The 27,527-nt window shown below is 33.3% G+C and overlaps 2 protein-coding genes across 3 annotated transcripts; one reads left to right on the top strand and one right to left on the bottom strand.

The window, feature by feature from the left end:
* The first annotated feature begins 1,307 nt into the window (after window positions 1–1,307).
* On the top strand, window positions 1,308–11,391 carry LOC124544497 (spondin-1-like). Of its 2 annotated transcripts, XM_047123088.1 has the most exons (15): window positions 1,308–1,541; window positions 1,651–1,883; window positions 2,040–2,231; window positions 2,315–2,521; window positions 2,599–2,865; window positions 3,041–3,206; window positions 3,406–3,625; window positions 4,258–4,470; window positions 4,572–4,620; window positions 5,608–5,793; window positions 6,085–6,235; window positions 8,458–8,637; window positions 8,736–8,828; window positions 10,051–10,142; window positions 10,709–11,391. In XM_047123088.1, the coding sequence occupies exons 1-15, from the start codon at window positions 1,376–1,378 to the stop codon at window positions 10,844–10,846; spliced, it is 2,553 nt and encodes an 850-aa protein (XP_046979044.1). In that variant the 5' UTR covers window positions 1,308–1,375; the 3' UTR covers window positions 10,847–11,391. The 2 variants fall into 2 exon arrangements, with proteins under 2 accessions (XP_046979044.1, XP_046979043.1); XM_047123087.1 differs by lacking the exons at window positions 10,051–10,142; window positions 10,709–11,391 and having other exon boundaries at window positions 8,716–8,805.
* Window positions 11,392–11,632: 241 nt separating this feature from the next.
* On the bottom strand, window positions 11,633–26,400 carry LOC124544348 (zinc transporter 1). Its single transcript, XM_047122853.1, has 8 exons — window positions 26,178–26,400; window positions 18,246–18,455; window positions 17,734–17,986; window positions 16,344–16,454; window positions 15,502–15,624; window positions 14,348–14,523; window positions 13,660–13,759; window positions 11,633–13,304 (listed from the first exon to the last, which is right to left on the bottom strand). Exons 2-8 carry the CDS (start codon window positions 18,432–18,434, stop codon window positions 13,177–13,179), a joined length of 1,080 nt encoding a protein of 359 aa, XP_046978809.1. The 5' UTR covers window positions 18,435–18,455; window positions 26,178–26,400; the 3' UTR covers window positions 11,633–13,176.
* Between the last annotated feature and the right edge of the window lie 1,127 nt (window positions 26,401–27,527).

The raw sequence follows: 27,527 nt of genomic DNA, 5'->3' as shown, positions 1-27,527 counted from the left end.
GATAATCACGCAACACCAATTCTAATCTCAAACTTTAACTTCTCTAAATTTACTTTTTAGAGTCTTGAGTGAGCATATATTGTCAGAAGGTCCGCAGTTCTCATAACATCTGTAATGCACTGTTATTTATTATTCATATCTTGGTACAGATTGATATTTATTTTGTAGATACTATATGTGTTTGTATTTATATTTTTTATTTTTTTCTACAGTGTTATATTCAGGGTTATTGGTAATTCGACGTATATCCGTTAAGAGGCGATAGAAGTGACTATTTGCAATGATTTTAATATGAATGAATATGTAACGTGAATAGTGAACTATTTTTGAGTTATCACGTTTGTTAGGTTTTTTCAAAATTTGTCAGAAATGCAACTTCAAAAATTTATTTAAAAAAAGTGTCAATTAATGTCAATTTTTTTCTTCTGTTTTATAAAAATGATTAAACACTGGACATTTGTCAATGTTTAAATTATTATTATCTCCCCAAAGTTAAAAATTGGAGACGATAAAAAAAATTATTTCAATATTTTTTTCCTTAAAACTGCTTTAAGGACAAAATCATTATGAAACTTGGCCTGCATCTTATTTAAAAAACATGCCCATTTTCTAGACTTTTCAAAAATGTATAAAAAATAGGAATTTATTTCAAAGCAACCTAAATAAAATGACCAGAAAGGACGTTGGTGGAAATTCGTATTTGAACATAAACGAATTCGTACTAAAGGTCGCTCTTTAAAAAGTTCCCAAAAAGTTAACCAAAAATAATATCCAATGAAAAAAAGCTTACTTACTTACTTAAGTATTAATAACTTAATACAAATTTAAAATAAAAAATAGAAACAGAAACTGTTCAATAGTTAAATTATAACTAAGACCTTTTGTAATAAAGGCTAAATAAAGTTGTAATAAAAGAATCTGAAAAACTCTCTATAATGGAGCACATCACACATAGCCTGTTCTACAGTGAGTAATGCAGGATTCTATCCTTATCATTATCCTCACGAAGAGGTCCCTGAGGGGTCACTTTCTAACGGATATACGTCGAATTACCAATAACCCTGTATATGTATGTATATTTTTATATATTGTCAATTATTAACTACCGCTTTTATGGTTTTCTGTTTTGAAGGTTTACGGCCAGAGAGCCTTAAGGCCTTAAGGCATTAATTCCGCCTTTTGTTCCATTTACTTTGTAGTGCTCAATAAAGTCTTGAAATAAATAAAATAAATAAATTCCAATCGGTAACATTGAGATTCAGAAATCATCACATTTAGTTAAATATTTTGTTTTTAGGTTTCTAAATTCGAAAAATATTTTTTGCTATCAACCCACTGATCAGTCGGTAGGGCCATTTAGTTACATCGACTCAACATGCTTCTGCTATTTATAATATGTGTGATGGGAGAGACATTTGCTTCGAATACTACATTGAAACCATGCGAACAAGCGCCTCCCCACGCGCAGCCCGCAGATTCACTCTACAAGTTAGGAGTTGCTGGCGACCCTGATTTATTCTTACCAGGAGAACTTTATACAGGTACTATCATGATTGTCATGAAAGGGAATTCTTTTAAATTGCTCCTTGTAAATAACTATTCAATATAGTACTGCATTAATTAAATATTAATTTATATACATTTATTTAGTGTCTCTGCAAGGCGTAGATAGCGGACAAGGTCCAACGCCTTTCGTGGGTTTTATGATATGGGCCGAAGTTGTGGAAGACTCGCAAAATGATAGTACAAATGGTACCAATAGTAGTAAAGTAAATAGTTTGGCATTTGGAGCGTTTCAAGCATTTGACGCGCAGACTAAATCTTTCGAAGAATGTAATCCAGCAGTGGACAACGCGACGGCACATCCAAAAACTGAAGTTCAAGTAAGCTAAGACAACTGTAAACTTTTGAAATTATCAAGTAAAAATTGTCTAACCGAAAATTAGTTTTAAATTTGGTTCTTGGAATTCAATCACTTATCAATTTTGATCGATAAAAAAAAAGTATGTCGAAATCAAAAATGTTGATTTTACCAATAGGTGATATGGAGCGCACCATCTATCGTAGCCGAGTCTTGCGTGCGATTGTGTGCTCGAGCTTCTCATGCGGAAGGATCAAAGACTTCCATATTAGCGCGAAAGATTTGCCCTGCCCCAACTGGATCCGCTAGTCTCAGCCGTCAGCCGCCAATCATTGAGCCTTGTTGTGCATGTGATGAGGCTAAATATGAAGTAAGCATGACTATGGAGGTTCTGTCTATATAGCATTTGATTAAATTTGACAAATAATTGATAATTGACATTGTTATCTTCAGATTACATTTGAAGGTCTTTGGAGTCGTAATACTCATCCACGTGAGTTTCCTCCGGAGAGTGCACGAGCACATTTCGGTGACGTCATTGGTGCATCTCATACGGCACAGTATCGAGTGTGGCAGGAAGGTAGAGTTGCAAGTACGGGTGTGCGACGTTTAGCTGACGATGGTACCACTATCGCGCTTGAGAAAGAACTGAAGGCTGAAGTGAGAAATTATTATTTCTTACGCTCTAATATATTCTTGTTGAATAATTGAATATTTACTTTATAATATTGTTTCAGAGCGATCACATTCGCACGATAATTAAAGCCCGCGGTATTTCATGGCAGCAAGTTGCAAGTGGTGGCATACCGACTACTTTTGCTGTGTTCCGAGTGGACGCTAAGCATCATCTTATATCTTTGGCTGCAAAATTAGCACCCTCTCCTGACTGGATTGTAGGCATTTCTGCCTTAGAACTGTGTAATGCGAACTGCACTTGGCGACGTTCAGCTACTCTACCACTCTATCCATATGATGCTGGAACTGATAATGGAATAAATTATACGGTAATTTCCTACAAAAAGACTATATGATTAATTTACTTGGGATTGTTATAAGTAAACTCAGCTGCACCTTAAATATGTCGTATGTATTCAGCAAATGCTTTTTTCTGTAAAGGCTCGTTATAAAATGAAACGAGTGTTAGTTTTATTAATTTGTTTTTTTATTATGTATTAATAGTCTCGTCGTAGTCCAACAATCCCGCCCACTCCAGTAAGAGCGATTCGACCAGACTGGCCTCGCGATGCGCGATCCCCTTTCTTTAGTTCCACCGGCGAGATGCGTCCATTCGCTCGACTCAGACTAACCAGGTTACGACTTTACGAAAAAAGCTGTGAAGTTGTAGGTATTTATGAAGTTTATTTTATATATTTTAAACCGAATTATTGAAAAATGTTCTTCATTGATTTTTTCTTGAATTTGCACTCTTGCTCTCAAAATATTATGTAATGACAATCAGAGGAAATGCAATTCATTTTTCAAATATTATATTATACATTTCAACAATGCGCAAGAATATTTACTCTCTAGTATATTTATATTAGAATCCGGTGGCCTGCAATCCACCGACGGTTTAGTGAGTGGTCCTGGTGGTTCATGCGCCACTCATGCGTGGGGCCCGTGGGGGCCTTGCAGCGTGACTTGCGGGTCAGGACGGGCGGCTCGTCAGCGACACTACATGTATCCTGCGCGCGCTAGAGCCGACGCATGTCGGGCTTCTCTCACTGACTATCGCTCTTGTCACGGACCGAGGCTGCATTGCAGGTTAAACTTTTGTTAAGCATTAAAATTGTTAAAGTAACATTTTCTTAACTTTAAAATAACTGGTTACTGAATACATTCATAGTACCGATTTTCATCATAGTTATCATATAAATAGTTTAACAATTGTCGTTCTATAGAGAAAAACTTTGTTTGTTTATTTGTAATGAATAGGCTCAAAAACTCCTGGACAGATTTAAAAAATTCATTCATCATTCGAAAGCTACATTATCCCCCAGTAACATAGGCTATATTTATGGCTAGAAAAGATCCTTACTAAAACTTAAGTAACGTAACCCAAATGGTAATAAAATTTATGTCCATCCGTGAGAAGCTGGGACGGGCCGCTAGTAAATTATATACTTAAATCTTCCTTATGTATTCCTTTGGCTATTAGTGAAAACTGAATGAAAATCAGTTCAGTAATTTTGGATTTTATCGCGAACATACAGACAGACTGACGCCACCGGGGGACTTTGTTTTATAAGACGTAGTGATAAAATAGAAAACTAATGATAATCTACATCGAATCAGCCGGGAATCGAACCCTCGGAGTGGCGTACCCATGAAAACCGGTGTACACACTACTCAACCACGGAGGTCGTCGATGATAAATTAGTTTTATCCATAAACAGAGTAAAGTCAGATTACGAGCCAGAAGCGGCAGAAACGACGGGTCCGTGTGCAATGTCGGCGTGGTCGGAGTGGTCGCCGTGCGTGGGCTGCGGCGTGCGCGCGCGTACCAGGCACTACCTGGTACCGCGCGCGCACAAGCGCTGCAGCGTCGGCTTCCGCGCGCGCGCTGTCATGAGCCAGGCCATGCCGTGCGACGCTGGGCCTTGTTTCAAGTTAGTGCTCTGCACTTTGGACAATAATGTAGAAAATTATAAAACCTCTTTGGTATTTCAAAATTATCGTAATGTCAATGATTTATTATTTTCCGTTACAGACCTACTGGGGACTTAGCAAATGCTACAAACTACGATTGGTTTTTTGTAGTGAGTATATGTAAATATAACTTAATAGATTAAAAACAACCAACAGACGTTTCCTGGCTTGATATTTTTCATTAATGTTGTTATGCTGTACCCTAAGTGGCCGAAGTATCAACTGCTCTTTACGACGTACGAATACAAAATAGAACGAAAAGGAATAACTCTTTACGACTTACTAATACAAAATGTAACGAAAAGGAAATGTCTGAGGTATATGACCTATGGCAGAAAATCAATACTAATGCAATAAATTTGAAACGACGGTGTCTGTTTGTTACGCTTTCACGATTAAGCCACTGAACCGAGTTTGATAAAATTTCATATGAAACAAGTTCGAGTCTTTTTGTACCTAAAACCTACGCGGACTCTTCTATTAGGTATGCGGACTTTGAAAGGAAAAGTACATAAAAGTATTGAAATGGAGGGTTTTTGTATTTATTACATCTAAAGATATATTAATCAAGAAGTACCTGTAGTAGTATCTTTTTTTTTTTTCTTTTTTCTCGCTGGAAAAACGCATTACGCGCTTCCCCCACGTGATGGAAAGTGGGGGGTGTGTAGGACTCCCCGGAGCCCTGGACGCCGAGTGCACCCAAGTACCGGGTTTACCCCCAAAAAAACCAGCGGTACCCTTTCCGTCTTTCGATGGACGCCACGGGATCGCTTACGCATGCTACCGTGACGCCCTGACGGTCGGCCCACCTATTCGGTCCTCTAACACCTAGGGGTGATTCTCGGGGTACTGGGACCTGTAGTAGTATCTGTGCTATATTTTGCTTATTATAGATGTTATAGACATTTGTAGATAAATATATCATGAGCAAATAACATGAAATATATAAATCTAGCATTTGATTTTTACACGTTTATCAATTGGAATAGGGTTTTATGAACACTTTTGGTATCTATCAATGATAATGTTATGTTTTATGAGAAGAAGGTATCCTAGTCTTAATAAGAAGTAGTATAGCAAAACGTTTTTGTTTTTAGGACAATCCGCGATCTGATTGTCCCATAACCGCATGGGGTGGGTGGTCACCGTGTTCGGCGCGTTGCGGGCGCGGGCGTAGGATCCGCACACGCCTCTATGTATCTCGTGACTCGAGGGTGCAGAAACAACTAACGAGAAGACTCTTACAAGATTGGAACATTCGATTCGCCGAATTGCAGAACATTGTAAGACAGATATATGTTTTTAAATACCAATCATTATTATTAACTACTTTATTAATCAACACTATACACACTTATAACTTATTATAATTTGTAATAACTAAGGCAACAAAGACACGTCTACACTGTCCAATGCACTATTCCGAAGTAACCGATTCAGCTAGCGTATAGTTGCCTCGTACGAACTTCACGTTGCACAGTGCTGACATCCGTTGAGATGAAATTTGACCGGAAATCAGACGGCGATAACATTATCTACAAAATATAAGAATTTTAATGGTTAATTTGTAACAGGAGCTCCCGTTTGAGAATATAACAAGTGACGATCCAAAAGTAGACTCACTGGTGCAGGAACACTTGGATCGTTGTCAGTTCACAATGACACAGCAGGAGGCGCTGTGCGACGGAGAGGACAGTACCTGCGAGAATGAGACCATCTCAGAAGGTTATAATTTTGAATCTATTATTTATACATTTAATAGTAAAACTCAGAGTCGAGATGGCCCAGTGGTTAGAACTCGTGCATCTTAACCGATGATTGCGGGTTCAAATCCAGGCAAGCACCGCTGATTCATGTGCTGGATTTGTGTTTATAATTCATCTCGTGCTCAGCGGTGAAGGAAAACATCGTGAGGAAACCTGCATGTGACAAATTTCATAGAAATTCTGCTACATGTGTATTCCACCAACCCGCATTGGAACAGCGTGGTGGAATATGTTCCAAACTTTCTCCTCAAAGGGAGAGGAGGCCTTTAGCCCAACAGTGGGAATTTACAGGCTGTTGTTGTTGTAGTAAAACTGCCAGAGTGGTACGATATCTTACCATCTTGTTCTTTTTCTGCCTGCCATTTATTAATCAGCTATTGCCAGGGTCTGTCCTCCGGATAAGTCTACTCCACTTTGCACGGTCTTTAGTGTCATTCTGTATGAGTCCATTGGCTCTCATGTCCTGCTTCACGACATCCAACCATCGCTTCTTTGGGCACCCGGGAGGCCTAGTTATAGAGAGTAGGTCTACGTTATCACATCTATACACATAAAAAAAACCGCGTGTATGTTTGTAATATTAAAATAACCGCTTTTTACTAAATTGATATGTATTTATGTATATATGTACACAGTACTTACATATATATTAACAATTTTTACAATATTTGTCTATCCATCTATCTGTTTGTTCCGGCTAATCTCTAGAACAGCTGGACCGATTTTGACGGGACTTTCAATGGCGATAGCTGATATACTAAGGAGTAACTTAGCCTACTTTTATTTTAGAATTATATACATATAATAAAAAAATATAATTATGAGTGACAATTATTTTTCATAAAATAACTGTGTGTATTATTATACATAATATATTATATATTATTAAATATAATATTTCAGAAATATATTATGATTCGTATTTCATTTTATTTTCTGTACAGTTAAAAATAAAACGAATAGAAAATATATAATGTAATAGCATCACGATGTTTTATACTGATTTGTTTCGTTAAAGTGGTTATTATTATACACGCATACGTTACATGCAACAAGCTTAAAAATAGCAAAAATTGACAAGCGGCAATTTTAATAAGCGCTCGTATGCCTGTTCAGCGGGAGGTCACGGCCTCTCCTTTCAAGCTAATCGTCAATCTTTCCGCCGTCATCGCCGCAGCTTTATATTTTTTCTTTTTTTGTATTTCACGTGTTTTTATTTAGCTTCTTTTGGAAGCTGAGTGATACAATCAAATATTTAAAGAAGCAATCGGTTTCGCAGGCAGAGTTGAGTTGGTTAAATCATAAAAAAGTAATATAACTACACTTTTCTTGAATATTATATAAATAAATAAGTACTATAAATAAATACGTATAATCACTTTCTTTAAAAATTTCAATATATATATATTTGGATTAGATATTAGGTTTATGTTTTTGAGATTATGTTTGTATCTGTAAATGAAGTCAAAGAGAAAGTTGCCGATGTGGGCGTTTTCCTTAAACAATAGTTTATGAGTATATTAGAATAATTATAATGACAGGCATGAGTTGAATTTTATATGAGAGATCTAAATACATTAACTTTTGAAGATAAGGTTTTAAAATTATAGGCTTTGATTAGTCAAAGCGTATAATTTTAATAACCTTTTGTCCAAATTACAATTTTATAATTATTGAGTTTAAGGAAAATGTTACCGAAATACATATATTGATTGTATCTTATAGTGGAGTTTTCCTCTTGGTGTGACCTTGTCTTTATTATAAAATACAACAACAATAGCCCGTAAATTCCCACTGCTGGGCTAGAGGCCTCCTCTCCCTTTGAGGAGAAGGTTTTTTTGGAACATATTCCACCACGCTGTTCCTATGCGGGTTGGTGAAATACACATGTGGCAGAATTTCTATGAAATTTGTCACATGCAGGTTTCCTCACGATGTTTTTCTTCACCGCTGAGCACGAGATGAATTATAAAGTCAAATTAAGCACATGAATCAGCGGTGCTTGCCTGGGTTTGAACCCGCAATCATCGATTAAGATGCACGCGTTCTAACCACTGGGCCATCTCGACTCTATTATAAAATAACTAATATATTGTAATATATTGTAACTGTTATGTCAGTCTATCAATCTACAGTAGCAAAGCAAACACAAATTTATAATGACTAAAAATGTCTTTGCAGACGTGTGTAAGTTGCCTGTATCGGTGGGACCTTGCAGAGGCTACGAAGAGCGCTGGTTCTATGATGCCTCTCGTGGTGTATGCGAACCATTTGGCTATACAGGATGCGGAGGAAACGCTAATAATTTCAAAACCAGAGAGAATTGTCAAAGGGCCTGTGTAACCCAAAACGAAACCACAGGTAATACACGTTTCTAAAGTAAGTAAACGTATTTATTTAATTTATTAAGTTCCAAAGATAATGTAGGTTGTAATAAAGGGAATGTTATTTGCTAATAGTGACGTCATCACTTTTGGAAGCGATTACGAAGAGAGTGAAAGCAACTCCTTCAACTGAAGACAACGAGGTGATGCAGAATGATTCTCCAACTGGTGAGCTTTATTTTAATTAAGTACAACATTATTTACAGTCTGAAGAAATACCAAAAATTATAGTTAATTTTAGATCTTTTAATTGTTGTGATAATAAATGTTTATAGGACGAATTTTATAATGAATTGTTTTATTTTATTAAGTTACCAGCAGAAATATTCTGCAACCAACTCGAAACTCATCACCGAACTTTTAAATGAATATCGCCTAATGAAAATCGAATCTATCTTCAAGAGTCGTTTATTACAACTGCATCATTCCACTATAAATAAAACCTATTCTGTAAATAGTTTGTTGATAGCTTATTAATTAATTTTATTCGCTATACATATATCTCTGTATCTATCGCTATACCGAATTCGATTTAGTTGAAGTTGAATCGGTATAGAATCGAGAAATTTAAATTGCGATTGTTGATAATTTGTTTATAAGTACAATTATAAAACAAAGACTCCGTTATTGGAGGTAACCTATTCTGTAAATAGTTTGTTGAAAGCTTATTAATTCATTTTATTCGCTATACAGATATCTTTGATTTTTTCCGACGTTACCGAATTCGATTTAGTCGAATTTGAATCGGTATAGAATCGAGAAATGTAAATTGCGATTGCTGATTATTTGTTTATAAGTACAATTATCAAACAAAGACTCCGTTATTGGAATTACTAAAGGTATTAATTTCGGGATATTTACCATATTTTTTAATTTTGTTCGGTGCTCGATATTTCGATATTATCTACGAATGTCTCGTGACCAAGACAATTAAAAAACATGGTAAATATCCCGAAATTAATACCTTTAGTCAATGATATTCTAATAAACAGATATGTTATATCCATACTAAACAACAGAAAAAAGTGTGCCGCGCCGGGGACCGTTTATATTAGTTCATTTTTACATTTCGTTAAAAGTAAAAAGGATAGCTTGATAAAAACAATAAGTAAAAGGGATAACTAGATGTTTTAATTACGCAAAACGTATTACTACGTAATTATGATGTATTATAACGTATTACTACGTAAAACAACTTAAGGCAAACGTCTCAATTAGGACGTTTTCTAGTCTTCACTTTTTGCGCGTTAATAACATATCTGTTTACTACAACATCATTGCCTTTAGTAATAAAAATAACCATGTAAATTTAAAATCCGTTATTGGAAGTCTTCAATACTGGTGTATAATTAATTGTAAACGAATCTTCTCATTGCGGGTGACGTATAAGACGTTAACTGTGAGATGGGGCCGTGGCTCGGGTGGAGCGAGTGTTTTGGCGACTGCGAGTTCTCCGTCAAACTGAACTACCGTCACATTCTGGTGAGGGAATCTTTATCATTGCTAAGTAAGCCGGGGTGACCTAGATGACAATCTTAACCGATGATTGCACGGCCAAAGCCAGACAAGCAGAGCATTGCTTAATTTTCATACGCTTGATTTGTGAGTATAATTCATGTGACGTTCGGCGATTAAGGAAAACATCGTGATGAAACCTGCATGTATTTGCTTGTTAATTTGCTTGCTTATAAAGATAAGTAAGTTTTAAATTAATTGTTTTAATAGGAACGAAAGCGAAATTTCCCTTACAACTTTCCATGCATTAGATTGAAACTGGTATAAAGAAAAGAAAAAAGGCTTACTAATAAACTTCTTAAGCTATCGTCCATCTCTTAATTTATGAAGTCCTTTAGATATAATATTATATAATAAGTAGTGTCTGACAGAACCTACGGTTTCTGACAGCTTTGTCCAAAAATACATTCGGCCAAACCACAAACATTCGGCTTCGGTAAAAAATGCTGAATGTTTGGCTAAGACCGAAGCTATGAGATGGAAAATTCCTACACAATGCGGTCCAATTAACGATAGTCTTATTGTTCTTTCAGCGTCCCGCTTCTGGATCAGGTAAGCCATGTCATAAAGTGGTTAAAAGTCGTGTCTGTAAGCCTTTACATTGCAAACGACTTCACTTAGTGTATACTAACTCCTCCGAGATGTATCATGCTGATGAGCATGAGGACTAATTTATTTTGATTTAGAAACATGTAGATTAACGTAATAATAATTTACAACCTGGTCAAAATATCCGTGGTTCTGGCGACGATGTCGTAATACATATCTACAAGTATGCAAACTCAAACTCAAATTCCTTTATTCAATGTAAAAGCATTACATTTACTTTTTGGTGGTTAAATTAAATACTACCATCGGTTGGGAAAAAGAAACACCCTGACCCGAGAAGAACCGACTGGTATTTTTTAGTCAAATTAATTGAATGCATATTAAATATGAATAGAAATAGCCAGGAGGCAATCATTTCATTCCCAAGGTACACCTTGTAGGCACACCATGGGAATGAAATGATTGCCAGTGAGCAATCGCACACAAGCGTTCCATATATATATTTCTTTTTATTTGGCAAAAGAAGCATTTTTAATTGAACGCAAAGAGTTATTGACTCCATGCAGTCAACAACTGTACTAATGCAATAGAATGAGAGGGGGAGGGGAGTTGAGTGAGGATGCGGGGTTATCGCATTCCGGTGAGGTCCACAGATTTTTTGACAGGGTCATATGTAATGTGTAATGGCAAACGTCTGTGTATAAATCTAACCTAATGCATGAAAATAACCGGATAGGTTTCGCAAATGAGGTATTATTATTTGTGTTTTTCTTTTTTTATTTAACTTTGAAATGTAAACGACACATGCAATAATTTATAATAATTTTTCGAAATAGAAAGTATATTAAGTACAGATTAAAAATAATTTTTCTAGTAATTCTTAGTGTTGCTAGGTAATAATTTTAATCGCGTAAATAAGACTTAATTAGATTATAAAACAATATTTCTTAAGTATAAGGGGCTCAAGCTGTATTGTTGATATAATAATAAAAATCATGTTATGAAAGTTATTACTTATTAAAACTTAAGCGAAAACTTAGAAATTGTTAAATTAAAATACACTTCATTGTTCATATATAATATTTATATTACAATCAATAATCAACAAAACTTTGTATACAACTTATCTTAATTATTGTCAATAAGAGTAATTCGTTTAGTAACTAAATAACATTATCAACGTGCTATCCATAATATAATACTGTCTAGGAACATCACAATTATTTGAATCGATTACCTAGTATTCGGATAATAACAAAAGTCGATATATCAAACGATGTTTACATTTGTCACACTAATTATCATACAATTGAATAGAAGTAAAATTTAGTTATTAACGGTTATAGTGGTGATTAGATACACAATGCTGTCTTCTTTTTTCGGATGTCAAATCGATGTTGGTAGAAAGAGAGGAACAGAGTTTAATTATACATCTCTAAATTACATTTATATAATGGCATAAGTATTTGTTATGGTTCCTTTGTTAAGTCAATAGTGAGTTACATAAAATAAGAATAAAGCACTGTTTGTTGGATTGTATCTTTTAATAAATCGTGTAATTATACCCCTCTGTTTTATTGAAGAACCTCCTTTAGTTATCAATTATAAAATAGCATAAGAAAAATTGTTAAATATAAATTAGTAAGGCCTTTTAACATCACTTTTAATAATAATTTCGTAAGTTTTCTTAAATACTAAATTATAATATATCTTTTATACAAACACTAATCCTTAACTAATATAATTAAATTGGCAAGTTGTCAATGAGGTTTTAATTAACTGGTGGGAATAATGTAACAAATCAACATAAATATCAAATCCACGTAATAACTTTTATTGAATATATTTCTTTCTTTCTAAATAATATTATATTATTAGACTATAATCTCGATCACAACAATGACATTTTGTTTCGTACAAAAATAGTAAAAATATACGTACAATATCGAAGCGACCTTCTATCACGTCTTTTCGACTTTCTCTCCGATATACAAATGAATAACTGCTACGTATATAAAAACATTTGCTATGACTTCCGAAAGTTCTTTGGTTGTACTAGTTTCTGTATTTGTGGTACAATCTTAACAACTACTTATATGTAATATGTACAAATAACTCATAACGAGTTCAAATTAATAAAATTGAGCGGTTATTCATGTTTAATTCATGTGCATCCGCTAAAGTTTTAAGTGATATTAATCGTATAACAAAAAGCCTCACACTAAACACCTACATTTTCCAAAATATGAGCACAATCTTTACCCTGTTACCATTATGTAATGATATGTCTAAATAATGATCGTTTTCAAAATATTTTGATTCAGATTATAATAATCTTATTATTAACTGAATTGTACACCAATGTTTGTTTAATTTTCCAACGGTGTGAATGTCACACTCGGACTTCAATTGTCAATGGTTCCGATAAGTCATCTTCAATAAAAAAATATACTCAAATGCGAGTAATGGAGGGTATCTGAGCAGCTTGGCAACACCGAGGCGCGGTGCACTCTTTAGCGCATGGACAGGAACAAGCCACATTTGCAAAATCTATCAACATTTTCTTTTCTTCATCTGTACCTGTTAGAGATTTAAAATTACTATAGAAACGTCATTTTTATAAAATTTAAAATAAGAACGAGTACTACAAGTACTCGTTCTTTTAATATGTTAACTTAAGCATTAGATTGCTTAAGTTAACAGATTAAAAAATAAAAAGTAGTTACCGGTTGTGAGAGTTTTCATTGGTATTCTGTTTTTATTTTTATTTTAAATTGTTGAGGTTATCGGAGCTTTTAATCTTTAATCAAGAATGCAATTACTACTGTGTATTGTACATACAAAATGTAACTATCATTATTTGTAAAATTGAATTTTAATATTAAAAAAAAATTAGATACGTGTTCTTTCTTAAACGAATAAAAAATATTCTTACCAGACATTGTGGAGAGAGTGAATTCTGGTTGTAATGTGACTAAACCAATCCCATGGCGCTTAAATATATCGCAGACGACACTCGAACTGCGGAAGTATGCCTAGAAATGATCAATTGACATATTAGTTACAAAAGTAATTAATTCGAATTTCGAAGGTAATTTGTCAAAGAAGAATAAGGAATACAGGCCATAATTGCATCTAACTGAAACTGAAAAGATTTAAAAATATTGAAATATCGATAATGATCTAAAATTTATAATTCCGCTGTCTAAAATTAATGATTCTTTAAATTGTAATCCTTTTTCATTTTCTGTACAATGTCTACGACCACAGTTCTTTTTTTTCTTGCCGGTTCTTCTTGGTAGAATCTACTTTCCGAACCGGTGGTAGTTTCACTTAATTGTAAAATGACGATTCAAAAGTGCTTGTAAAAGCCTACTTGAATAAAGTTTATTTTGATTTTGCAGCCTTATTATCGCCCCACAATGACGCTTACCTTATTAATATATAAGATTGTTAGGAAATTTAAATCTTTGAAAAGAAAAGTCGGTGTCATCATAAACAAGTATGACGAATTAAATTTTCCAATCTTTCTCCATAATAGTCGAGGAAAGTCTTTTGGGTTTTTAGACTAAACATTTCTTGTATTTCTAAAATATTATTATAAATAGATTGTTGCACATTACCTCTTGCGAATCATACGAGATGTGCGCCGTGGCGACGAGTCGGTCTCTGTGCAGCTGCCACACGTGCAGCTCGTGTATGGCGAGCACGCCGGGCACGCGCAACGCGGCCGCACGCAGCTCGCACGCGCCCAGACCTTCGGGCACTGTTTGCAGCAACACTAGCCCCGCAGCGCGCACTGTTACACGCGCACAAATATAAGCTGTGTTCACATTCATTTAAGTGACATAATGAGTTTTTTTTTTTATGGAATCGGTTTGCGGACGAGCATATGGGCCACCTGATGGTAGTTGGTCCCCATCACCCATAGACAATGACACTGTAATAAATATTAAATATTCCTTACATCGTCAATGCGCCCCCAACCATGGGAACTAAGATGCTATGTCTCTTGTGCCTATAGTTACACTGGCTCACTCACCCTTCAAACCGGAACACAACAATATTGCGTACTGTTGTTTAGCGGTAGAATATCTTATGAGTGGGTGGTACCTACCCAGGCGGGCCTGCACAAAGCCCTACCAAATAATATATAATAATAAAGATCATAATAGCTTTTAATAATTATATAATACGAAAACTTTAAAAGCAAATTTTACACTCATAAAAAACCACAAGAAACCAAAAAGATTTTTGGATAAAAAAACACCCATGTACGTACGTCTAAAAGTTCATTGTTGTTAATAATAAAACAAACTAAAAAATAATATATGCCTTTGAATACTCATATTTTGGGACGATAGCAAAAAGTTTTTATATAAATTTACATTGAAATTTTAATTCAGATTTTGTTTGTGATACAACTACCTACATAAAGGTATATATGTACGTATTATACTTTATTACAAATAAACAATTTGCTTCCACAAATACTTGTAGACATGTCATTGACCCAACTTCGTAATATGAACTACCATAACGGCCAGACATGTAAAGGCATGCATAAATTTAATCAGAAGATGAGTCTTCTTGACAGCATTCATAAGGTGAACAATGAATATATAATGAGTTACGAAGCCTTACTTGATTGAATTAAACATTTGATACTTTATACTTCAGAGTACATGAAATGCATAAAACAATTCCATTTTTGAAATTAAAAAAATATAAGAAATAAAATGTTGTGTTCTTAATTTGAAATTTTGGAATGACTTACTGAAGGGATAGTTGAATATGACGAGGATAATGGCGGCGCTGGCCGAGAGAGCGGGGTCGGCTAGCTTAGCTGCAATGGGTTCCCATTCCAGAGTCAAGCCTGCTCCCATCACAAATAGACTACCTGAGAATTTCAAGCACACTATAACATATTCTTGTGAGTTAAGTAGTTACACTGTTATATATTTCAGAGTCTGAGTGTATATAATTCGCCCATTCACCTTGACCCGCCCATAGAGGTAATAAAAATATAATTAGATAAAGCATTTAAACTCGGGCTAAACAGATTTTCATGAGAACATCGTCTGGAATCCTTCATGTAATACATGCGTTCCACCAACCTATATGGGGAACGGCATGGTGGAATAGTTTCTAAACCATTTTTTTATGCGTTGTGCGCAAAGGAATATTTACCGGTTGTACTATTTTAATTACAACGACTCCCATTTACAGACCGAGATAATAAAATAAATCTGTTGAATTTCTGTTAAGAGTTAGAAGTCAGAGAGAGTGTGAATTTTCTGGTACTGTGCTTTTTATGTTTCCACTCGTATTCTATGACATTATGAGTATAAAGAAAAGACAATAAATTCATTCATTATAAAAACAGTAACTACTTAGTTACTTGCTGATTTTCTCGGTAGATTCTGTATTTCGAACCAGTAGTAGCTTCAATTGATACAATTGTAAAATAACCATTCAACTGTGCTAGTAAAAGCCTCCTTGAATAAAGTATATTTCGATGTTGATTTTACTCTTGCTCCTGTTTGGACTCTGGATCATCAGCTAGATTAAAAGACGTGGACATTATTATTATATGATATTAAATACAATTTAACTTACTGGCTATATCAGTCGGTGCGTGAGCGAGCACAGGCTCTGCTGATCCAGTCTTTAGTATTACTTCGCCTCCCTCTGTCATACTCAACCGTCGACTGTAGCTTAGTTCTCTACCTGAGATTTCCAAATAATAACAATATTATAATAAAAACAACAACAACAGCCTGTAAATTCCCACTGCTGGGCTAAAGGCCTCCTGTCCCTTTGAGGAGAAGGTTTGGAACATATTCCACCACGCTGTTCCAATACGAGTTGGTGGAATACACATGTGGCAGAATTTCTATGAAATATGTCACATGCAGGTTTCACCACGATGTTTTCCTTCACCGCTGAGCACGAGATGAATTATAAAGACAAATTAAGCACATGAATCAGCGGTGCTTGCCTGGGTTTGAACCCGCAACCATCGGTTAAGATGCACGCGTTCTAACCACTGGGACATCTCGACTCTTCTATTATATTGTAACATAATGTGTAATATATATTTATAACACTACTGAGAGCTAAATTGCATTTTGTTACTTCGATTATATTTTCACGCTGTGGTTAAAACGTTCGTGGTTTCGTGGTCGTTGACATAACAGTGACTACGATAGTGCTATAAAAATAATATAAAAAATTTTTTTTTGATATTATGTACCAGATAATGACTGTATTAAAATAAATTACATTATAATTTGGTTATATAAATTAAATTAAACGACATTACTAAATCCTATATTATTAAATAGTTTCCAGTTGTGATATAATTCTTAATAATAAATATTTATCTCGTACCTAGTCCTCCCAGTGGTTAGAACACGTGTATCCTAACCGATGATTTCGGGTTCAAAGCCAGGCAAGCACCACTATACATATGTATATATGTGCTTAATTTGAGTTTATAATTCATCTCGGGCTCGGCGGTGAAAGAAAACATCGTGAGGAAACCTGCATGTGTCTAATTTCATTGAAATTCTGCCACATGTGCATTCCATCAACCCGCATTGGAACAGCGTGGTGGAATATGTTCCAAGCCCTCTCCTTAATGGGAGAGGAGGTCATTAGCTCAGCAGTGGGAAATTTACAGGCTGTTACTTTACCTAGTCCTGTATGTAGAAAACAACTAAACTACTACAATAATTGAATATACCTGTGAACGTGTATGTACGGCACCTTCAACTTCCGTGGAAGATATCACAGTAGTAGTTATATACTGATCTTGCCGTACAATAACATATTTAATATTATAATTATCTCTATTCCATATAATTGAGTTATCAATTGATAACTGCGCTCATGCATTGGGCTTGTGTGCTTGTTTTGTATTTTACAACCCTGTGTTGAAACGTGCTAATGGTTAACCTACGTAAACTTTTTTTATGAAGCTACTTAAACATTGCGACATGCTTACCAGCAAGTAGCATGTAGTTGATGGCATTAAACAGAAGACCAATGACAGCACTGCTGACTATCACTCTCGGGTAGCGAGGCGGCTGCACGTGAGAGGAGTGGACGCCGAGTTGCAGCGCGTTTACGACGAGGGCGAGCGCAAACGATGCGAACAATATGTGCACGGACAGACGGCCCACAACTTCGATACGAGCCCATCCAAATGTGTTCCGTAGCCGACCCTCGCGCCCGGTGCCCTCATCCGCACGCTCATACTAAACACAAACATACATTCATAAACATTTACACCAATTAATTATGTCTGGTCCATTTACTAATTTGAAATTCCTCAATTAGTTGTAGTCATGGATAATAATTGTTTTATAATTAGCACAAATCGATTTCATGCCACAATACTCTTTATAATGATAATGGTTTTGTGTAAGCTGTTTAAACGTTTTGCTGAATATTTTAAGCAATTCAATGTTGAAACAGTGTGAAACTCTTTATTATTAGATCATTTAAATTAGATACCTTATAGGCTAGTAAAGTAGTTATAAGACCGACGAGTCGGCATAGAGAGTGGCAAGTGTCGACGAGAAGTGTCGGCGAATGTGTCACGTGGGCAGCGAAGAGCCGGCCGCTGAAGCCAGCCACGGCGATCAGCAATGCAAGCAGCGACCGAGGTGGCGGTAACCATTGCAGCCATTCCTTCATTGCCATGCCTGCTAGAACGTAGAATCTCTGACGAAAGAAAAAAAACATTTTTTTTACTACATTTTGATTATTGCATTGGTCGTGTATTTTTATTTCTAACATCATACATTTTTAACTTTTTAAAGTTGTTTTTGGTTCTTAAAGATGATATTATTCATTAATCTATTAGGCATTCCATTTACATATATATGTAATGGAAGGAATGAAATTTCATATATATGTAGGAAAGTGTGCACGATTAAAATCAATAGAGCTGATATCATCAATAGCATAGAAATTTTGTATCTCTATAAAAATATATGAAACAATTAGGCATTAAAAATATTATATGCTTCAAATGTATATTTCTAAGACGACCCTTTTAGTTAAAAATGAGGGTGTTGACACAAAGGCTTTTTTCTTTTTAATTCAAACTTTATTCGTGACAATGTAAAATAAAGGCGGCGTTTACTTATTACCAGACATCGGATGATATGCATTGCATATGCAAATGCATATAATAATAATAATAATAATTCATTTATTTTCAGACAATAATAGTCCATATTTGTTAGTATACAATTTAACTTATTCTATGTTAGTATTACATAATTAATATTTATTTATTTAATATTATTAATTTCTCAGAACATGTAGTTCAGTGAATCTCCTGTACAAGTCTGAGTCCATTCTTTCACTAATTAAATTCAAAATTTTATTCGTGCTTTCTCGAACACGCCGTACTAATGACGCTACCTTTTTGCGCAAAATAGCATAAAAGTCATTAACTCCAGCATCAGCAAACATAGCTGAAGCACTGCAATGTCGAGGAAGCCAGAATAGAGCTCTAAATACATTATTGTATTGAATACGTAAGGAACTGTAGGCCCGTTGTGTAAAGCTTGCCCATAGACTGCCAGAATAGAGGTTTTGGCAATAAGCTTTAAAAAGTGTTATTTTAATTTCTCTTGTACATCTAGCAAATCTATGTGCCAACATATTACCCCGGACCGACAATGCCCTACGCTCTCTCTCAATATCTTGGTCATCACTTAATGTCTCAGTCAATATAATACTATTTATACAGCGTTATTGCATATTTGGGCACTTTTTCATTAAGAGTGCTTATTTCCGTAGTTTAGAAATGTTAGGCGTGTAATATAATAAAAACCGGTCTTGATGGGGCAAAAAAAATTGACGCCTTTATCATCGGCACCGGACAAACTCTTCCTGGAGAGGTATCTACAGGAATGGTGCCAAATTTCAAGTTTTGTCCGGTAACGTCAGTTAGTGTCGAAAGGTCATTTTCGGCGTATAAATTGAATATTAAGTGAAAAACGTCACAAGTTTGCTGAGGAAAACATGGAAAATGTGTTATTTTTTAATATCACTAAAATTATAATAAATAAGTTGTGTTTTTTCTAGGGTTTTTAGGTCTTATAGATTATAATTAATTATAACTAGAGGTTATACTTTAAATAAATGCCAAAATCTAATTATAAATGTTTTTTTTTTGTGCTATTTCGCCATTTTGAGTGCATATTTGCATGCATATTTTGGCATTTTGATAGTGCATATAATCCGATGTCTACTTATTACTTATGCATGTGAGGACAAAATATAGTTGCGGTGAACGTGTTAGTCTGTTCAATTACTGCACGTTAAGCGGGAAGTGTGTGGGGAGCGTTTATGAAATAATGCACAAATGACAGCTGTTTTATAATTTGAATATAATGTGTTCGTTAAGATTTGCAAAAAAAAAACAATCATTGTCTTAACGCAAAGTATAAATTCATAATATTTTATAAATTCTCGTTTATTTTGAGATTTCTTCCGACTTGTATCTTTATTACGTTATAGGATTTCTTTCTGGATATTTTTATATTGAACATTGTATATTCTTGTTATTAATTAAAACGATTAGGAACTTTGTAAAACTTAAGTTACTTTCACAAACAGCTTCAATGGTAAATGTTGTATGTAATTTCTCCTGACCTTTACCTGACCTGGCTAGTGCTAAATGCATGGGACATTTTATACACCACAGATCCCCTCGCATACATGACAGGACAACAAATTCGAAAGAAGTTCTGGTACAAGAATATGTTTGAATCACATATATGTTTTATTTTGTTTGTTTTATATATATTTTCTTTGGTCTTTAATGTTGTTTCTCGGAGTGCCCAACTAAATACAAACAAATAATTAATTTGATTACTAGTCTGATATTTACGAATGTGTCTTTTAAAATAAATGGCAAATTCAGCTACGTGTTGCTAAATTGCACGTATTAGGCATCTTTGTTCTAGTTTCGTCATATAATTTCCTATAGAGGATGGATTTAGTTCAAGCGGCAAACGAAAGTTGTTATAGAGTAGGGTATAGATCGTCTAACGGTGACGGTACAAAAAAGCTATACTTGTTTGTGTGGGTGACAAGATTACGGAGATGAAAAAAATACTCAATACGAATGGAACTTGTAAATGGGTTTTTAAAATTGATTAAACATAAAATTATAATCAAAATATACATAAAAGAAATGACATTTAAAAAGTGTGTCAAATCAAATCAAAATAAACTTTATTCAAGAAAGCTTTTACAAGCACTTTTGAATCGTCATTTTACAATTAAGTGAAGCGACCACCGGTTCGGAAAATAGATTCTGTCGAGAAGAGCCGGCAAGAAACTCAGTAATTACTCTTTTTTAAAATTTAAAATATACAAAGCCAAGTTAGTCAAATACAATTGTTTCAATTAATATATCCTGTAATGTATGGAAACTATGCAAAATATAAGCTTATGTAGGAGATTTATGTAATCAGTCTTAAGATAAGATTGTTATAAATAAAAGGTTGTATTTTCAAAATTTTCCATGTAATTAGTGTTTTATGTTTATTAGAAAAAATATTAAATATACTAGCTAACCGTTTCGAGACAGGTAAAGTAAATTTACTACATGTTTTTTATAATCATAAAAATATAAACTAATATGTTTTAGAAAAATATGTGATAAATTAGAAATATATCTAAGTCTAGTGATCTATACGCTCCGTGTAAACATAAGTTTTTTTTAAAAGAAAATACTTAAAATTAATATGATATTTACTTCGATAAGGATTAACCTTAAGGATCAAATAAATTGACCTAAGGTTATCTTACATATTTTTAAACATAAAATAGTAACTCTATCTCGTATAAAGAAGATACACACGGTCGGAATTTTAAAGATCTACATTTATTTTCCACAAAATTTTGGTGGCATCTCTTATACTCTTCGTAGTGCTTCCTTGGATAGACTGTCCGTTTTTTTACTAGTAATAAGTCGGCAAAAATATTTTTTTCCACAAAAACACGTAATTAACTCTTAAACATACGGTATAGCCTCTTAAAGTCCACTTATTATACGATATCATTATATAATAGTGTTAACTGGATTTCGTTTTTCCGTAAAATCTAAAACCAAAAAACAATGGAATATCATAACATTGTATTTAAGTACTGACAACGTTAGATGATACGTAAATAAGTGCAGTAATTTTTTTTTTAAATATAAAAAATCTAAAGGATACATGAATAAACATACGTATAAACAACATATGTGGGTATGATCCGACTTTCTATTAACCCTGTATTATTCACAAATTAAGTATTCATATACCAAGACTTCTCATAAACGTAATATTAAGCGAACTTCGAGGAAGTAAGCATTCAGACAATATCCGGCGAGTCGACCAGTATAGTTTATAGGTGAGTACCACTTATTGCAATTCAATGGGTACATTCATGTCGATAAATGTTTGCTCAGAGATAACAGTTATTTAAGATAACCAATGATCAATATGTAATATAACGGTTAACGACTTGTCTCATTTAGTAACGCTCCATTGTCATTAAATTTCACACTTGACAAGATAAAACGGTACATTTATCTCTATAGCTGATTTGTAACTTTTAGTTATTTACATATATTGCGATTTTACATACACATAAAATGTATTCGACCCAAGATTTTGGCTGCTCTTTTAAATCCTCAACACAAATCTTCAAATGAGTAATAAAGCTTGTAAAACTGTTCGCCACCATTCGAATGAAAACTTGTACCTACTAACCCATTTCTTAGCTATGTTTAACTCGCAGAAACAAATTCGCACAAGTAGGTTAATACATCGATATAAAAGTGCTGCAAAATAAAATTCTATAGTAGTCGTATCATGAATTTACAATTGAATGTAAGATATATTTTCCATATTAACATAACAAATATTGAACATTTTAAATTCTATTAATAGTGAAATATCTGTCATAGTGACTATTATAGTCTAAGATCCTAAGAGCTTTTTATAGAGTATTTCTCTATATAGAGTTGGAGTTAACATATTGAATTTTTTTTAAGAACTATTTCTTTTTTACAGAAGAATCGTGTCACATTTAATAGTATGTTCAATGTATTTCTGTCGCTCATCAATGCTTGAAATGTATAAAGCCTAGGAAAAGCAATTATGACGCAGGTACCAGAGACATTTATAAAATAAAAAAAAAAAAAACTAAAATATATAATCTTTATTTTAATATATATTTCAATTAGAAATCAGATCGGTGCAATTCCTTATACCGACTTACCTGTTTATAGCTGCTTGCTCAATAATAAGGAAGAGAAGAATGTAGGCGATACAACATTCGCATATTCCATAAATGTAATATAATATTGCTTACATTAGGTCTGTTCGGTGAAGAAGAGGGTAAAAGATAAATATATATTTTAATTATAATATCTATATATATCAATATAATTACTATAACTACTACAGAATATATTTATTAAAAAAATATTGTTAAGGACATCCTTTTTTTCAGATCTTGTTCTAGTAACCGTTCCAAAAGTTCAAACGAGGAAGTTTTGTTAAAATTAATATAGTTATAATTACTTTTAATGTTTGGTATATTATATTATTTTATTAATAATAATTAAGATTATTTTATTCATAAAATGGACACTACTAAAATCTTGTAAATTTTACTTTATTAGTATAAAGATGGTAGATTATACAAAACGGCCTTTCTTATAATTGTACAAAATAATTATTTAAACGACTTCGTATTTTGGTGATGCTTTTTATTATGGCTTTGCTTGATATTTAATTTCAAATAGAGATAGAAAGAATAAAGATGGGAAGATTTTATAATTCGGACATTTTTATAATTGTAAAGAATTTACAATCATTATTTAAAAAAGCCTGCGACATTTAGTGATGTTTTTTATTATGGCGCTGCTTGGCATTTAATTTGAAATAGAGATTATAGGATTTAATATCGAACGTATGTAGGTTGTAGATAGAGCTTATTGCGAGCGTTGTCTGTGTAAGTACTCTTATCTATAGACTGCCAAAATATATCTGCTAACAAAGTATGAGTACGTTACGTAGGTTACCGACCACGTTCTTGGCTGACTCTTTTACATTTATTTTTAGCTATATCTCGAGATATAATTGTACATTTATTTACAAATTAATATTCAAACAGCATACAATTTAATGTGCACGTATAATCATAAGTCTAAGAGTTTGATCATTATTATTATTGAATAAATGTAATGAATGTGGTAATAGATTAGCAATGTTTTGATAAATGAGTAACGGTGGTCGCGTCACTGGCAGCTAGTCTAATGTTTTTATTTTTTTATTTTTCAATATCAAAGATATAATGGGCGGCTGCCATGTCTGTACAAAGTAATTTGTAGAAATATCTTAAATAAAAACCTAGTTTTAAATGTAAATAGCTGTACTAAAATAAAAACAATGTATTAAAGCTATTTATCAAAAATATACTATCAAATGTCAACATTAAATTCATAATACCTAATATAGTCCAAATAAATAGGCCAAGTATGTTTCAGCAATCAAAAACGTCATCAAGATTAAAAAATACAATAAAATTTAAATATAAGTTGATTTACTTTAACTTCTGTTTATATATTTCGGTCATTTATAATTCTGTGCATGTCACGGACATGAAGACCTCCGATTTTTATTAAATTATTATAGATTATTGTTCTTATTTATATTCCAAATTTGATTCATTTTAATTGGTCTAATAAAGACTACTTAATATTCAATTTTCTTTGGATCTATGCTCGTATCCAAATAGAATTTAATAACTTGCAGCAGAGTTATTTCAATGGCTTTTGTTATATTGAACGGCTACACATATAAATATATATGTAGCTGTATGTAGCATGATTATAAACAAATATTGAGAAAATCAGATAAGTATTTTGTATTTCACAAATAGTAGAATGTCGTTGTAAATCTATGGGTGTGTATGTTCTATAACTTATACAAGAGTACAAATGAATAATAGCTCTCAGAATTTTATGAAAAGGAATGTTTGTCAAATTAATTCGTTCGAAAAGTACAAAAATACAGTTTTAGAAAATATCTGTATTTAATCCTACGTACTGTTTTATATGAATTTTATTTCCAGTTTCATAAAAAGCTTACATTCTTTTTTTCAATAATAAAGTCGAATTAAAAACCTACATATTTGATCTGACGCTGTTCTCTATACGACGTCATCTGTATCAGCAACGCTGAGAAAAGGTTTCTTATTTTCCCTTAGCGTTTATGTTTTTGTTTGTAGAAACACATCGTTTGAATTATCAGTTCTTGTTATATTGTTATTTACCAGAACTTCTTCAGAAAAGATCACAAGTTGTAACATGTATTGGTCAGTTAGCAATAGAAGTTGCAAGATGAGTTAGTCTTTCTTTATTGCAAAATAATCATTTGTTTTTCAGTATCAAAGCCGATTACAAAATAAAAAATAGTAGATTTAAGTCTTGCAAAATTTTGGGTAGAGTTATCTTTGGTTTTCTTCCTAAACCTGCTAATCGACTTTTTACAATTTATATTGATTTAATAACAAAAGGGGCTTAAGGTTTGTTGCATATCTTTGTGTTAAATTATTAGTATTATGCCTTAAAGTGCATGGTGTTTAAGTTTTTTGAAATATAAATATAATAAAAATATAAATATTCCATACATTTACAGCTTATTTCATGTCAATCGAACAGATGTTTCTTAACGAAAACTCAAGGTGAGAGCCGTAACGAAAATCGTTACTGAATTATTTCACAAATAAACAAAAATGTTAACATCTATTTCTTCGGTATCGCTCCATTTACTTAATTACCATTGAATTAAAAAGATGAAAAAAATACTAAGATCTTTTGTTACTTTAAAAGCATACTCATGATAAGAGTTGTTGAATGTTTTACAATTTAAACAAAAACAATATATAAACTTGCACTTATATTTAAAACGTGTAACGAATTAAGTTAACTAATTATTTAGCCTTGTATACTTTTATTTATCCAATCAATTTACATAGTACTAATAGTTCCCGTTTTAGTGAGAGTGAGCGTGATTCTCAACTGTATGTAGCGACAGTGTAAACGTGAGATGGAAAATGTTTATTTTTATTGAAATAACTTAAGAAAGTTTGAACATGAGAGGTATCTATAGTGAGTGAAAATAGATCCAAGTTGCCGGTTACGGTCGGCTGCGCTGTCGGACGACACTCGGCGCTAGGCTAGTTGTTGTCAATTACAGGCAGTTAGCAGTTACTTTCCGCATCGCCATAACAAATAAACTCCACGGTCACCGTGTGTCGGTATCATTTTATTTTCACTATCGACGTGATCTGTTCTAATCTGCTTCTTAACTTAAACACTTTCACACGAGATAAAACTTAGTAGTGAATATTTAAACTTACCAGTCAACTCGCAGCGTTATTCTCCCACTAAACTGTACAAGTTAAAGTTAAATGCGATGTTCGGCACAACACAAAAGTTTACTAAACACGGACCGGCAGTTTAGTAATATTGTTTATATTTTCAAACGTGTAGCGGTCATATCGTTTCAGTGGACAGTGGAGCCGTGATCACCGTGAGCTAGTGCGCCGGCGTCTATTACGGCACTGACGACTGCGTGCGCGCAGACCGCCTTATCGTCAAACCTTGCGTACCCGATAAGCGAACTGTCGAACTGTTAAGTACTGAGGCATATTGCTCGGAAACTGGCGTTAATGTGAAAAATATTACCAATTTTATAGGTTAAAGTCTATTCTCGATGAAGCGACGGGATAAAGTATACAGCGCATATTTTCAAATAGATCTAAACATTTAAAACAATATAGGTAGATGAAAAATAATAAAAATGTAAGTAGACTGCAAAATGTCAATGAACTTATGTTTATAAATAAAAATTACTTTCGTTAAGTACAAAAGAAAATATGTCGTAGATTTTCATATTTTAAGACATATTTTTATACTAGATAGAACTAGTGGTAGTTGGTGCTTTATTCAGCCCGGATGATCCAGATATAAAAAAAACGTAAACATGTGCCGTTTCACGAGACGAGTTCGTTAGAAAATGTATGAAACGCTTTCGGGTCACGGCCGAGCGTCGTTATTTCCGCAGCGGCGCAGGCTCAAAATATCTTCTCTACAATTTTGCGTGTAGATAAATAAATCGAAGCGAAAAAAAATTTCGTTAAACATTTCACAGTTGTTATCTTATAGAATTCAACGCTGTTTAGTTTATTGAAAAAAATTGAAAAAAAAAGAAGTTTAAAAATCCGGAAAAGTATTAACCTAAAAAAGATTAGTTGGATTTTATTATAGAGATGTTTGGGTTATTCTTCATTTTTTCATCATAATATAGTAAGTTCACGGTAAGTCTAATATGCTACGGACATTGAGTAATTAGTAATGGGTTAATCATAAAGAAATTGGGTTTATTTTTTTTCTAACAAATATTTTTAATATCATTGAAATAAATAATAACATTAAATTTAACGACGGTTTTTGTTTTTGTAATTCCAATATTTTTAAATAAAAATTCTTGTTCTTTGAACTCAAAGCAACTGTATGTAAATGCGTGTATAAATATACATATATAGAACAGTAGCTCTAGGTAAAAATAAGTACGTGTACTGTTGCATATTTTAACACGAAAATGCTGTCATATACCACTTAATAAACAGAATTTTATAAGAAAAGTTTTATAGTTTTGTTAAATATAGCAGATATTTTATGTAACATTTGTGATAAGGAAAAATTTG

This window comes from Vanessa cardui, chromosome 4 (genome assembly GCF_905220365.1).
Source record: "Vanessa cardui chromosome 4, ilVanCard2.1, whole genome shotgun sequence".
Taxonomy (NCBI): Eukaryota; Metazoa; Arthropoda; class Insecta; order Lepidoptera; family Nymphalidae; genus Vanessa; species Vanessa cardui.
Note: the sequence above shows the minus strand (reverse complement) of the source record. Positions and strands in the feature narration are given on the sequence as shown.

Coding starts and splice junctions, on each gene's coding strand:
- LOC124544348 (XM_047122853.1), bottom strand. CDS start 18,434: ATGGCAATGAAGGAATGGCTGCAATGGTTACCGCCACCTCGGTCGCTG. Junction 16,455..17,733: donor CAACTACATGCTACTTGCTG/GTAAGCATGTCG, acceptor TGGAAATCTCAG/GTAGAGAACTAAGCTACAGT. Junction 14,524..15,501: donor CATATTCAACTATCCCTTCA/GTAAGTCATTCC, acceptor CGCGTGTAACAG/TGCGCGCTGCGGGGCTAGTG.
- LOC124544497 (XM_047123088.1), top strand. CDS start 1,376: ATGCTTCTGCTATTTATAATATGTGTGATGGGAGAGACATTTGCTTCG. Junction 2,232..2,314: donor GTGATGAGGCTAAATATGAA/GTAAGCATGACT, acceptor TGTTATCTTCAG/ATTACATTTGAAGGTCTTTG. Junction 4,621..5,607: donor ACTACGATTGGTTTTTTGTA/GTGAGTATATGT, acceptor TTTTGTTTTTAG/GACAATCCGCGATCTGATTG.